The sequence below is a fragment of the Gambusia affinis genome, linkage group LG02 (genome assembly GCF_019740435.1).
Source record: "Gambusia affinis linkage group LG02, SWU_Gaff_1.0, whole genome shotgun sequence".
In the NCBI taxonomy this organism is placed as follows: Eukaryota; Metazoa; Chordata; class Actinopteri; order Cyprinodontiformes; family Poeciliidae; genus Gambusia; species Gambusia affinis.
This window is the reverse complement of record NC_057869.1, coordinates 26,723,101-26,737,221: the sequence shown is the minus strand read 5'-3', so window position 1 is coordinate 26,737,221 and position 14,121 is coordinate 26,723,101. Positions and strand designations below refer to the sequence as shown.

The 14,121-nt window shown below is 38.1% G+C and overlaps 1 protein-coding gene across 1 annotated transcript; it reads left to right on the top strand.

Annotated features, from left to right (window-relative positions):
- The first annotated feature begins 2,968 nt into the window (after positions 1-2,968).
- On the top strand, positions 2,969-14,091 carry zgc:123258 (uncharacterized protein LOC641502 homolog). The gene is made up of 15 exons (XM_044142080.1): positions 2,969-3,333; positions 5,115-5,225; positions 5,329-5,511; positions 6,370-6,459; positions 7,030-7,163; positions 7,789-7,940; positions 8,070-8,166; positions 9,031-9,132; positions 10,327-10,408; positions 10,707-10,781; positions 11,027-11,083; positions 12,404-12,457; positions 13,364-13,463; positions 13,556-13,636; positions 13,723-14,091. The coding sequence occupies exons 1-15, from the start codon at positions 3,274-3,276 to the stop codon at positions 13,881-13,883; spliced, it is 1,539 nt and encodes a 512-aa protein (XP_043998015.1). The 5' UTR covers positions 2,969-3,273; the 3' UTR covers positions 13,884-14,091.
- The last annotated feature ends 30 nt before the right edge of the window (positions 14,092-14,121 follow it).

Sequence of the window (14,121 nt, the reverse complement as noted above, 5' to 3'; positions counted from 1 at the left end):
ATATATATATATATATATTTATATATATATATATATGTTTTTCTTCTCCCGTCGTTGCCGGCAGGATCTGTTGAGAGATGGATTTGTTTTGATTAAATGATGGCCAAATCACAGCCAGGAAGGAAAAGAACACACTGACCCAAACAGGATGTTTTGTTTGCCATTTTCTTCCGGCTTCATTCATCAAGTAAAGCATGAATGAAACACAATACTCTACAGCACCCTCAGGCTTTTAAAAAGCAGGTAAACTTTAGTACCTTAACAATTTGTTGCCCTCTTTACCAACAGGACAGAACTTAAATTTCTGCTATGACATTCGATAAGTTCATGGAACTTAATTTTTAAAAATATTTCTTTGCAAATTACCAACCACCATAGGACATACATCATGGAAAGAGGAAAAAGAATAGAATAAAATTAGAAAATTGAAGGTTGTGAAAAAATGTAACGGTTTTGAAGTTTTATAGAGATTCATTACACAGGGAGTAAACCCTTTTAAGCTTTTAATACTTGTTATTTTGATTATAGCAAACCTGTATGATCTGCATCTTTGCTACATATAATAACATTTTTTAAAATGATATGTCTCAGAAAATTAGGATATTCTGAATTAGCTATTCATGGAAAGTTGAGTGGAAGGAAAGCAGCAGCCTTGAGAGGAGATTGTAGAGCAAAAATCCCTTGGAGAATTTGAGGGAACTTCCCCGGAAATGAACTGAAGCTGGAGTCAGAGCGTCAAGAGCATAAAGCCAGACGAGTCCGACACATGGGCTGCAAAAGTCACGCTCCTCGTGTCGAGCAACCGCTGAACCACGGATGAAGTCAGAAGCGCTTCCATCCGGTTCTTTTTCTCCTTGGCAAAGGAGGAAAGAAACTGGACTGTTGCCTAGTGGTTCAAAGTTATTAGATGAAGTTAAAGTTTGCATTTCATTTGTTGAATCCTTGTTGCTTGAAGTAAAGTCAGAAGTTTCCAGCCAGTGATGGTTTGGGGTGTCAACCCACCATGTTGAGTATTCATAGAAACGAACAGTTCTCAGGAGGCAGACATTTCTGCTTAAAACACTGAATTTCCTTTCTTTTTTTATTATTTTTCGTCATTTGTAAGCCATAATCAACATTGCAAGAAGCAACAGATTGAAATAGTTCCCTCTTTGTAGAATGAACCTATTAAAAACTAATTAAAAACTACTGAACGTTTTTTTATTTGATACTCAAGACTTCCGGCCTGTGCTTGAGTGAGTTCGAGCTGTGGGCATAATAATAGTTTGGCTTCCAAAGCGACGCTCCTGCTGATCTGCACGGCCCTTACAAAAAAATCACATGTGGAACATGGGAATCACGTGTGGTCACATGTGATTTTCATGTTATTTTTTTGTAAGGGTGAAGACGGTTTTTCCCTGAGCACCGGGTCTGTTTGTTATCTTCTCCGCATTCTGAGCTTTCCACGGAAATGCAGTGAGGTGAAGCCGGTGAATCCAACGTATCGGGTTTACCAGCATCTGTTCCCATTTGAGACGGGCGAGCAGACTGGCTTTTAACTAATTAGTGAGGAGAGTTTCAATGGGTCACCGTTCAAAGCAGGAGCACTTCCCTCTGTTCTCTGTCCGGTTACAGAACTACTTTGGATCAGTTAAAACGTAACACAACTTCCTTGGTAAAAAAATTAAGAAAATAAATGTAGAATTAATGAGAAATGAAAGGAAAAACACCATCCCACCATGGATTTTATCAGTACTTTTGTTGAACCAGACAATATGGTTGGGAAATTTCACAAAATCAATGCGAAATCAAATTAATGCTGCAAAACCCCAGAAAAGACAGTTAGAGAGATTCAAATGCAGCATCTGCTGACCAAAACAAAGAAGTTTTAAGTTTTTAAATGTAAAAAAAATTACAACATTTCACTTACAAGCAAAAAAATCTGATAAGTGTGGCATGTGTTTGTATTCGGCCCTCCTTTACTCTGAAATCCCCCAAAACTGCCTTTAGATGTTTCCTGATTAGTAGGATCCACCCAGGTGTAATGGAATCTGATTATAAATCCAGATGTTCTGTGAAGGCCTCCAAGGTTTGTTAGAGAACATCGGTGAGGAAATGGCATCATGGAGGAGCACAGCAGACAGGTCAGGGCGAAAACACAGAGCGGAGCCCAATATTTCAACATCTTGTAGTTCTGGTCGGTCCATCAAATGAAAAAGAGCAGAACAAAACTGCAAACCAATCAAGACATGGCTGTGTCCACCCAAAATGAATTTTTTTTTTGGATCTAGGTTTGGGCTTTGACTGGGCCATTTGCACACAAGAGGAAACATTTATTTGAACCAGTGATTTCTGGGCTTTCCGGCTCCCGCCACTTAAGGTAAATCAAATCTTTGACTATTTTCTGTTATTTTAATTTCTGAGAAGGACCTAATGACCCCATGCTTGTTCATAACAACCATACTGGTTTAAATCTGCCACGTATTAGAGACTCTCTGGTTCCAGAACAATTCATAGCTGCTAGTTTTCATTTTCCGGCAATCGCTTTTCCCTCTTTCCCTAGTCGTATCTATCTTGCAGTCACACAACGCCTAAAGCCACATTTCTTGGTCTAACTTGAAGGCTAACCCGTTTTCACTCTTACGCTGAGTTTTACGACCTACTGTTAAAAAGTGGTGGGCAGGTGAGTCTGGACCCTGACCTGACCTCTGCCTTTAGCTGGTCTTGATCGCCAAAAGGAGGGGTTAATCTGTTTTGACACTGTGTGATGCATTTGTGGTCCCAAAAATCTTATGTATTTCCTTTCTTTTCTTAATTAGGTTATTAGTTTTGAAGTTAAATGTTCAGCTTTCCAGTTTCAGTTAGTCACAGTTTGATCATTAATATGATTTAATTCCCATTCTAATATAAGATAATGTTCCTTTTGTCTATCAGTAATTAGATACACATTGTATAAACTTGACCACCAAAATGCTCGACGTAGCAGGATAGAAACTTGTAAAAAGTTTAAAGCGTACGAATGTTTCGCTTAAGCCCAGAGGAGAAAGGAATTCCCCCCTCGACTTGGAGAGACTTTTATTTCTCGGTAGGCCCAACACGCGTCTCTGAGAGGAACAGAAACTAAAAAGGCTCTGCGTCTCACATGACACAAGCCAATACAGGAAGTGCCCGGGGCAGCTATCCAAAACAACAACCGTCACGATACGAACTCATCCAGCCGAACAAAAATGATCCTGTACCGCACAGGAAGCAATTGACACTCAAGATTCAAACAAACTCCGTGGAAAGACGAAGATGGAGGTGAAAGGAGCGCTCGGCGTCGCTCTTCTGTTCGTCATTTCCCTAATAACGCAGGTAGGTTAAAAAGGGACTAGCTTCTGTCGAGCTTAAAGAGCTATGTGGTTGTCGAAAACACGGTGACAAACTAAGCGCCGAGAGCCACCAGCCTGCGTGTTGGGTCGTTACAAGGCGCCGATGTGTTTTCGCTGTGGTTTAAAACGGACAGAATGCGGAGAATAGAGGGGAAGCTAACGATGCTAACTGGTGTTAGCTTTCTGGTTTATGAGTCAGCCTCACTGAAGCAACACCGAAAACTGTGCTTCTACTGAACTTTTTCACGGACACGGGTTAACACGTCTTATATATAGATTTGTATATAAAAATATACAATTAAATGTAGTTTAAAATGTTTTACGGCATTTTTAATCAATTTGGCCAGTCTAAACATCAGTTTAAGTTGTGTTTAAGGTAGAAAGGGATTTTCACAATCTCCACTCCCCTATAGCAACAAAGTTTTTATTTCGGCATTAGTCCCGATCAAAGGTAAACAATAATTTAAAAAAAACAAACAGACAAACAATAAAACGACTACTGTTACGGCTTCATCGACAGCTGAACGTACTTCATTCCAAGTAAATAAGTCATTACAAAAATATTTACCCATGATCATTTAATAACATTGAAAATAAATATTTACATAGAATCATTTCGAACATTGGAAATATGTATTTAAAAAATACATTTGTACATAGTTAATAAGATATTCCAATAAATATTAAAATTAATTCTAAAATAATAAAATGTGTAATTCATACTCTAGCACTTTTATATGTTAAGGTAATGTATAATGGTGTCAAAATATAACTATTATAAATCTGTATTTTGTCATGGGAAAAAAACTGCGTGTGAATTTTATATAATATGTCTAATGAACTGCAAGTTTAAGATAAAATCAGACAGAAATATTTCATCTACCCAGTGGTGAACAGGTAAGAAGCAGGGTGCACAATGGACAAACAACAACAGTCACTCTTAAAAACTATTTATGTGTGTAAATATGAAAACATGACTGCTTGTTTTTAATTGAGTTTACTTGTTTCATCTATCATAACGTGTGCTGCTGCCTTTCTTGGCCGGGTCACTCTTGTGAAAGAGGTCGTGGTGTCAGTGGGATTTATCTGCTTAAATAACGATTTAATAATTGAAAAAAAAAAAATAATCAATAATCAAATATTTTATCAATTATTCTGGTGATAATTTGATTAAAAAAAGGGGCAAATTCTCCACATTTTTCATTTAACCACACAAACCTTTTTTACATTAGAAGTACATAAAAATATGCAGATAAAGAAATAATTTAATTATTTTTTTTAAAAATAAGAAAATAGATATTTTATTGCCTAACATGGCGTTCCTTTAACAAATTTGATACGGGTGAAGCTAAAAGTATTCCACTTGTGGAGTTTTGGCTAAAACATATTTACCAACAAAGGTGTTTTTATCTTGAATGTAAAATGTACATATTTTATGTGGCTTAATTATTACGTTTCTGAATTTTATTTATTTTTTTTTTTTAGAAAATTATTTCTCTTTTTTTTTGACTCTATACTCCAGTGAACAAGTAGTTGAATGCTAAATTAGTTGACGATTATTTCAATAATTGATTAACCCGATTAGTCATTTCAGCCATGCAAATAACTTGCTTTCTCCAGTCTAACCACTGACTAAAATAAAGATTAACTTGTAGGATGTGTAAGTGTCGTTATCCGGGATCTCCATTTAGTCATGTTGGTGCGAGTAATTTAAAAAAAAAGTGGAATTAGGTTAAAATATTCATTGTATTTCTTCATCTACAGGTAAATTGCCAAGAGGCTGTTTTGCACATCTCAAATGGAAGTTCATATCGGGATTACTGCCTCGTCTACAATCACTCCTGGACTCCTCTTGAAGACACACTCGCTAAAGCTGTAAGCTTTTGACTCTCTAAGCAGTTATCTTCTCTTCAGGAAACTCTGGCCTTGCTTGTCTGTTCATTGTTTATTTTTATTTATTTATTTATTTCCTTATCAGCCGACGTACAAGCTGGTGAATCTGACGTCCACTGTGCTGTGTGACGCCTCAGGAGTCCAACCAGGGGCGGTAAAGGGCAAAGCTCTGGTGGTGATGAGGGGGGAATGCAATTTCAGCCAGAAGGCTATTGTCGCCCAAGAACTTGGCGCTAAGGCGCTGCTTATTGCGAGCAACACAACCTTGGTAAGACATTTAGGTGAAAGTGCCTTTTTGGTTGAAAAAAATAAAATGCAATACATGCCCCTTTTTTACTGTTTAATTTTAGTTGTTAAATATTCAATATTGTTTTGTTTTTGTTGTTCTTGTTTTTTCTTCTATGAGATAAAGATCTCAGTTTCTTGGAAACATTATAGCCACCTGCTGAGAACCCACCAAGACTAAACCAGTTTTACAAGTTTCACTTCCAACTTTGGCTAAATCAGAATCTTGTTTCTCCTTTTGTATTAAAACGACTAAAAGAAAACCACAGGAAGTGAAATGTTCACATGTGTAATATTCTATATTCAGCATTCGTTGTTGTTTTTTTTCCCCCTTTGGGTAGAGATATACATTTTCTGTATTTTCTAACTTTTTCACAAAAGTTCTCCTAATTGGTTTGGCAGGTCCAGAGCACCACTGATCCTCCACTGTGCTTCAAAGTGTGCATGATGTGGGTTTCCATGCGCACCTAGAATACCATTTGTTGCCAGAAATCTCAAGTCTTTGTATCACCTAATCAAAAATGGACCAGTTAAAGCACAGGCAGAGTTATGGGAACTTGTTAGAAACTTTTTTTCTGTAGGAGGCGTAACCAGAAATGTAGTTGTCAGGCAAATAAATAGTTTTTGGGAAAGCAAAGAGACAGACACATTGCTCCAGAACCATTTAGTTTAACATTTACACAACGTTTTAGACTGGAATAGGAGGTGCCGCGTGAATGACTGTTTCTGTGATTGCACTCTTGTTTCTTAGTTAAACAGATGGTCTATAGTGAACCCTATAGACTGGTCTTGTCCAGTAAACACAAGTTTATTTGGTGTGGTTGCCAACTCTGCTCCTCAGGTCACTCCATCGGCCGAGGAGTCTGAGTATCCAAAGGTCCACATTCCTCTGGCTCTCATGAGGTACAGGGACTTCCTGACAGCCCAGCGTGTAAGTGGGGTTTGCTTTCTGTTTCTGCATTTTATTGGATCAGATTTGATCTCCTCCAAGAGCAAACGTGAAATCTAGTCATATTATGTAAGTTACAGTATTGCGTATAGAAATGGCACTAGTTTTACCAAAAAGACTTTCGATCTTATCTGGGTCTGAAACGATTAATTGATTATTGAAATAATTGTCGGCTAATTTAGTACTCGATTAGTTGTGAACTGGAGCGTGCCGACTGTACAGAAGGCACGCTCCAGCCAAAAGCCAAAAGCCAAAACTGTACTAACAACATAAATATTTTTTCATTTAAGATGAAAAAAACCTTTGTCCATAAATATGTTCTACTCAAAACCCCTGATGTGTTATTGCATTTTAGACTGTAAAATGTTTATCTTCTTATTTGTAAAAGGGATTAATTAGCATCTTTTAATGTAATCTAATTGAATATAATGTATAACAAAAAGAAAAAAAGGTTTAAATGAAAAATCTGCCATTTTTTAATTGGATTAATAATTGTCAGAATGATCGATAGATTAATCTTTAGCTGCAGCCCTAATCTTGTTTGTCCTCCAGGTGTTTGGCGAAGGAATGGAAGTGACGCTGTACGCGCCGCAGTACTCCAAGATTGATCCGAACATCGTCATCCTGCTGCTGATCGCTATAGCAACGGTGGCTTTGGGCGGCTTATGGAGTGGAGCTTGTGAACGGTGAGAGTTGGTACCTTTCAGAGCTTGAAGTTTCGTAAGGGTCGGTGTGAGCAAAAGCTTTTATTTTGCTCACACCGAGCAAAATAAACATTTTACTTTTGTAATATCACTATTATTATTATTATTTATTCAAATTGCCAAATTTCATGACATTTATTGATTCTCTTGTGGATCAAGTGTTGGAAAAAATGGATAAATTAACATTTCTGATTAAAATAAATGTCATTTTTGTTTAACATCGTTGATTGTGACTTGCTAACAAAATGATAACTCAAAATTCTTAGAAGAAAATGTTCCTGATAAATTACAAACGATACGATAAATATTGTTAGTTATAGGACCATGTTTCATGAATGGCTAGGTTACATAGCGATAAAAACGGAAGTAGGAAGCTGGTATTAACACTCGCTGCGGTTTCTGTTTCAAATTAACAGTTTGAACGTTTCAAACTGAGTCTGGCTACATGAGCAGACAGCCTGACTAACTAACCAGCTTGATGTACTGCTGGTGTTAACCTATTAGGAGCACAACAGCTATTGTGTGTAATCATTACATGAAAACTGCTGTTAAATTACTCAGCCATTTTAAATTTTTGCTCAAAACACGTTTCCCCTTTTCTCACCAGCGAGCGACTGAAGAACTACGCTACCGGAGGAGGAGCAGAAGAACACAAAGCGGACAGCAGCAGAGTCCTCTACTCCCCCCTCAGCATCATCATCTTCGTCATCGTGATGTGCGGGATGCTGGTGCTCATGTACTTCTTCTACAACGTTCTCGGTGAGCGCAACAGAATGAGCGAATCGCTTGTTGGGAATGGAGCAGTCGTGCGAGGAATTTATTTATTTGTTTATTTATTTATTTATTTATTTATTACCTGCGCAATCTGTTTTCCTTTCCCGTTCACAGTTTACATCATTATTGTCATCTTCTGCTTCGCCACTGCCTCGGCTCTGTTCAGCTGCCTGGACGCGGTGCTGGACTTAATCCGTTGTGGCACTTTAAGGTATGAGCCTCGCTTCCACAGGTATTACAAAATGCGGTTTGAAAGGTGCACAAAGCCGATGATTTTATTTCTTTACAAAAGTGGTAAAAAGCTGGAAATAATTGGGGTTGAACAATTAATCAAATTAATCGCTTATTGAAACAATCATCAGATAATCTAGGAATCGATTCGTCGCTAACTAGAGGATGCAGACTCAAAAGAAGACCGTTTGTTGAAAGAACAACTCACTCACAGCAGGAATTGGGCCAAAACTGTACAAAATATATATACATTTTACATGTTTTTTTTAAGTTAGATAAAAAAAAAACTGTCAAGTGACACAGTTTTCACATTACCTGGTTCAAATTCTGTAAAGGACAAAATGTTGGTTTGACGACCTTTTGTTATTTAATTATTAATTGATTAATGCAAAAAATAAATGATCAAATGTATACTAAACGACTGCTATGTTATTGCATTTCTCATTCTCTACTTGCGCCTTTTAATGTCTTTTTAATTTTGTATAAAAAAATAAAAAAGTGGTTTAATGAAAAATCTGAAGAATGTGGCAATTTTTAAAAATCTGACTAATCGTCTGAATAATTGATCCCTGAAATAATCTTTAGTTTCAGCCTTAGAAATAATATTTTGAAGTCGAATATTTGGTAGATGAGTTATCATAAAGAAATATTCCCCCGTTTCCTCATTTATGCAGTTATTCGATCACCATTACTCAAAATAAACAACCCAGACTGTGTGTTCACACCAGGAGTGTGTCGCTCAGAGCATTGTGTGTGTGTGTGTCTGGGTTATTTCTGTGTTTCCAGCAGCTTCAGTTGTTCAATGCACCCCGAATCATTGGTGTGTGTGTGTTTTTTTTCTCAGCTTCTCTGTGCGTAACAAGAGCTTCTCAGTGAGGTCCATCCTGCTGGCTGCTGTGTGCATTACCGTCGCTGTGATCTGGGGAGTGTACAGAAATGAAGACGGGTACAGTCACAACACACACACACACACACACACTCTTTCCTATTTCAGATTCATTTCTATCTGCTATTAATGCAGGCGTTCGATTTGAAGTGAAGCAGAATTAAGTTGGAAACGCCCAAACCGTTGGGGATGTGCTTCTCACAAAACGACGCACACTTCAACATCCTCATTAGTTCACGTGAATTTGAAGACCTGGTTTCAATTTTTAGACCCTGACTGGGTAACTTGGTTCACCGGCTGCTTGCAGAATGCAAACACCCCACTCGCTGATAATAAGTGACTGTAGAAAGTATCGCTTTTATTTGGCCTGCTCCAATAAGTCGGCCCCGATTTTCTGAATTTTGGGAGGTCGGCAGTCGGCCGATATTTACTTGTGAACCGATTATTAGGGAGGGCAGACCGACAGGGTCATTTCTGCACAACTTATCAACTTTGCTGCTAAATTTAGCAGCTTTTCAGAGAAAAAAAAAAATTAATGTCAGAAAAAATGAAAATCGGCACCTCAGGCTTTTTAAATATCGGCCAGATAACTGCAATCGCTGCATTATTAATTTCACTACCTTCACGTCACAGAGCATGCGTGTAAGGATTGCCCCAGTGCAGACATACATTGCTGTATTTGAATTTATGAAACATGGTTGGATAAAAACTACAGATTCACTGATCAGATTCTATTGATGATCTTTCAATACTGATTTCTTCTTAAAGACTAAAAATAACAACGAAATACCTTTCCCCCCCCCCTGACTCACTGCATAAATGTGACATGTCATTTTCTCAACAATAAAATCATGAAAAAAAAAACAACTGGAAATTTTTAACGAAATCGCGTGCAATTGTAGAGCTGTTTTAGTAAATATATTATTTTAATATTTGAAATAAAAAAGATCCAATTTACTCCTTGGTGTTAGGTTACTAAATCAGTCAGGGGTTTTTTTAAGCTACATCAGTGAATTCATTAAATGTTTAGATAAGGAGTGGAGGTGTCATCAGTTTGGCTCTAAAACGGAGCAACGTTGTGATACATTCAGCTATCTGTCAGCTGCTGAAGATCCATTGAGTGTGTTGGGTAGACTGATTGAAAAAACAACAACAACAACAAAAAAACCCATCAGATCTTTAGATTCCGACCAGCCGCTTCCTGTCGGTGGACGATTTATCATATCTGATTAAAAAGCTGTTTTGTCCTCATAGGTGGATCTGGGTCCTGCAGAACTTGCTTGGTATTGCTTTTTGCCTCAACTTCATGAAGACCATCACACTGTCCAATTTCAAGGTATATACACACAGTCACACACAGTCACACACAGTCACACACAGTCACACAGCTGTAGCCTCAGCCTTTTATTGCTTTGCATTGTGTTTCATTTTATTGTGTTTGCTCTGGGGGAGAATTCACCTTGTATTATTTTAGGCTGTGTATGTTTTCCATTTTATATTTGTAGAATTGGCCAGGGTATCATTTTTGATTTGCTTTATTTTAAATAATAACCTAACAGTTTAGGATTGTCTGTCGGATTTCTCTGATCTAGAATCAGCTTTTTTTTTATATTAACTTGTCTTATTTCTGACAGATCTGTGTGATCCTGCTGAGTCTCCTCCTGCTATATGATGTCTTCTTTGTGTTCATAACTCCTTTCTTCACAAAGGTTTGTGTCAATAAGCTTTCTTTCTATATTACATTTTGCATGTGTCATTTTTGTTGTTGTTATTTTGGTATTTCTTCAATTAATATTCAATATTCATATGATAATGTTTCAAGAGTTTTGAAATCAAGTTAATCAAGCCAGACACCTAATTGTAGATTTTCGGTGCTTGTTTGCATCACCGGCAGTCGTTATTTAATAAACTGATGAGAAATGCAAAAACTTCCTTTTTTTTTGCCCTTCAACAGAATGGAGTCAGCATCATGGTGCAGGTTGCTCTCGGCCCCGACGCGTCTGGGGAGAAGGTAATTTCTCCAAAAGTTTTATATTTATAATTTCCTATAGAAACTGTGAAAATAAATTGCTAAAGTCATCCCAAATATGGTGACCTGAGTCAAATTCTTATGAATGTGGAGAGGCGAGTGAGCGCTAGACGAAGAGGTTCGGTCAGAAAGTTTCTATTATGTGGTGTTGGAAAAGGTCATTGAAGGAGAAACCGTTTCCTGAATCTAAGTTTTGTTACGTTTTGAACCAAGTAACTATTGTACTACAATTTAGGGAACAGGAAACCGAATGTTAATTCTTCAGAAACCTGTTAAATGTCAAGAATGAACCGCTGCAAACTAAAGGACAGGCACAAAAAAGCTTCACTTTATCAGAAAATGAACAATATTGTAAAAATATTTTTTCTGTTTACAAACTTTTTTTAATGAGTGAAAATTACTATATTATTACCGTAACAACTCATGGTATCGGCAATAAGAGGGGGCAGAGAGTATGTTGCTCCATTTATCAGGACAAAACTCCAGTCACTCTAGCTATTTCTGTGGCATCTTTAAAATGATATTTAACCGTAGGAACAGGACATGGCAAAACTCTAACTTATTGGAAAATGTAGTCTAGTTTTACAGTGTACAAGAGTACATGTGCATCTCGTTAAACCAGAATGTCATCAAAATATTAAGGAATCTTTTACATTCAATAAAAAAATGGAAAAATCCTACTATATACCTTCATTACTAACAACGGCATCTATTTCATCGTTTATGTTTATTCACCTTTTTGGTCATGTTACGGTCTGCTCCATGCAGTCATGGCCTATTGGCTTGTGTCATTAACATTCTCCAGAAGCCAAAAAAGGCCACTGACAAAGAGACAGCTCCACAAAGAATGCTTTGTACACGGAAAGTTGAGTGGAAGGAGAAAGGTGGACAAGTACAAGGGGAAAACTGCTGCCTTGAGTGGATTGTGAAGCTGTGTCATGAATCTAAATTACTTATATTTCACTTTTTGGATAAAAGTTTGTATTGATATTGTAACTCATTGAGATGCACATGTATTTTTTTTAATGCTTTTTTTTTTCCAGTTTTTATCTGTTACCTAATAAGACAAACCGTCCTCCCTGTCTGTGTAAAACATTATTAACGCATGTGCAGGTGTTTTCGTCTTGGGAGGTTTGGGACGGGGCGGCCGCTCGTGAGCGATAAGCTACAAGCTAAGCTTGGTGGTACTCTCTGTCAAACTGTTAGCAGCTTTATTAGCATTCAGGCTGCTGTGAATGCCCTGAGGGGAACTGTAGACTGATCCACTAACTGTGCGCTGGGGTTGGGTGGGCTCTGTCTTAGACACAAGGTAACATGGTGGAGATCCCTGCTGAACCCCAGCCTCCTTCTGAGAAAGTAAGACTTGACTTGTTACCCATCCACTACCTTTTTTTTTTCTTTCTTTTTTTTGTTTTGTTTGTTATGCTGCATCCTGGGGGAAAGGTGGAGGAAGGAACTTTTTTATGTCTCTAGAATGATTGCCAACATAAAAATGTGGGAGTGGATGTAACTACTTTGTGCATTATTGTTTTTCTCTCTGTTGTTCTAGGGCAGTCCAAATGAATTGCAGTATTTTCTCTATCAGCTCAACACTATATTCACACAAAGTTACTGTGTTGTATAGTAAAGCAGTGGCACCCCAAGAAAGTTTTCACGTGGGGGGACCAGGCATTAAAACCTTTAGGGTGCCTCCTTCCAGCTCCAGATATAGATGTATCCAAATGTTGCAACATGTCAATATATATAACATGTTTATTGGGTTTTTCATTTATGTTTGGACAGCAGTTATAGCCCCACCAACACAAATACTACTTTTTGAAAACATTCCCATTTGGAAAGCGTCTCTTTAGGACACATATTCACATTAAGTAGCATGATTCATATCATTAAACTGCAAGTTGTAACTGCATTTAATCCTATTTTTGAATTTATTGATATGTTTTGAGGGTTTCATTGAACAAACGGTGAAGAAAATAGTAAAGCTGATAATACAGATGGTTTGCTTTTTTTTTTTATTGTAATTTTATCACAACAGCGATAAATCTAAATTATTATCATATTAAATTTATCACAATAAACGATAAACTATACAATAAATGACCACCTGATGTTCCCCCACCATTGGGGCGCGACTGCTTTTGCAGACTCTGATTTCAAATGCAGCAGTATTACAGACATTGCGGTCATAAAGCATTAGCCGCTGTGCCTAGCCCCACTCCTGCGACTGCTCTGACGTTAAAAAAATACTCTCCACATGTGCAGATACCTGTGGTGATGCGTGTCCCGCGGTTCTCTGCTTGGCCTCAGAACCTGTGTGGGCTGCAGTTCTCCATCCTGGGTTACGGAGACATCATTGTCCCAGGTGAGATTCAAAGCCTGTTGAGGTTGACATTTTAAACGTACAGAGCAGCGATTGCTCACCACTTTGCTCTCGGACTGTCCTTTACCCAACAGGCCTCCTGGTGGCCTATTGCAGCAGGTTTGACGTTTGGATCAACAGCAGGAAGAAAGTCTACTTCATCAGCTGCTGCTTTGGTCATTTTCCTTATTCTTTACTTTTGTGTACGTATATATATATTTTTTGCTCGTATTTTGATGTCCATCCCTCTCGCTCCTTGCAGCCTACCTCCTGGGACTGCTGCTGACCTTTGCAGTGATGCTGCTGTCGGGGATGGGCCAGCCCGCCCTGCTCTACCTGGTGCCTTTCACCTTGATAACCTCCGCCATGGTTGCAGGCTGCAGGGGGGAGATGAGGCACTTCTGGACAGATATTTACATGTGAAACCGATCTCGACTACCTCCTTTTTTACTCTGGCGTGAGGCAGACCCTGCCCACAATGTCACCTGTTGTAGGGTGGAAAGATAATAAGACATGCCTTACCAATTAATAGTTAGCAACTTTGCAAAAGATGGAAACAAATATATCTGTATTTGCTCTCTTCTACTCTGCAGGTCAGGCTCTGAATAAAGGTCAGCCAGAAGTCACCTAAGCAAAATGTGATTCTTCAGTAGGTCTTCTC

Excerpts from the sequence above, each read along its gene's own strand:
- zgc:123258 (XM_044142080.1), top strand. The coding sequence starts at position 3,274 with ATGGAGGTGAAAGGAGCGCTCGGCGTCGCTCTTCTGTTCGTCATTTCC. Across the intron at positions 8,167-9,030 it reads ATCCGTTGTGGCACTTTAAG|CTTCTCTGTGCGTAACAAGA; the intron begins GTATGAGCCTCG and ends TTTTTTTCTCAG. Across the intron at positions 12,458-13,363 it reads CCCAGCCTCCTTCTGAGAAA|ATACCTGTGGTGATGCGTGT; the intron begins GTAAGACTTGAC and ends CCACATGTGCAG.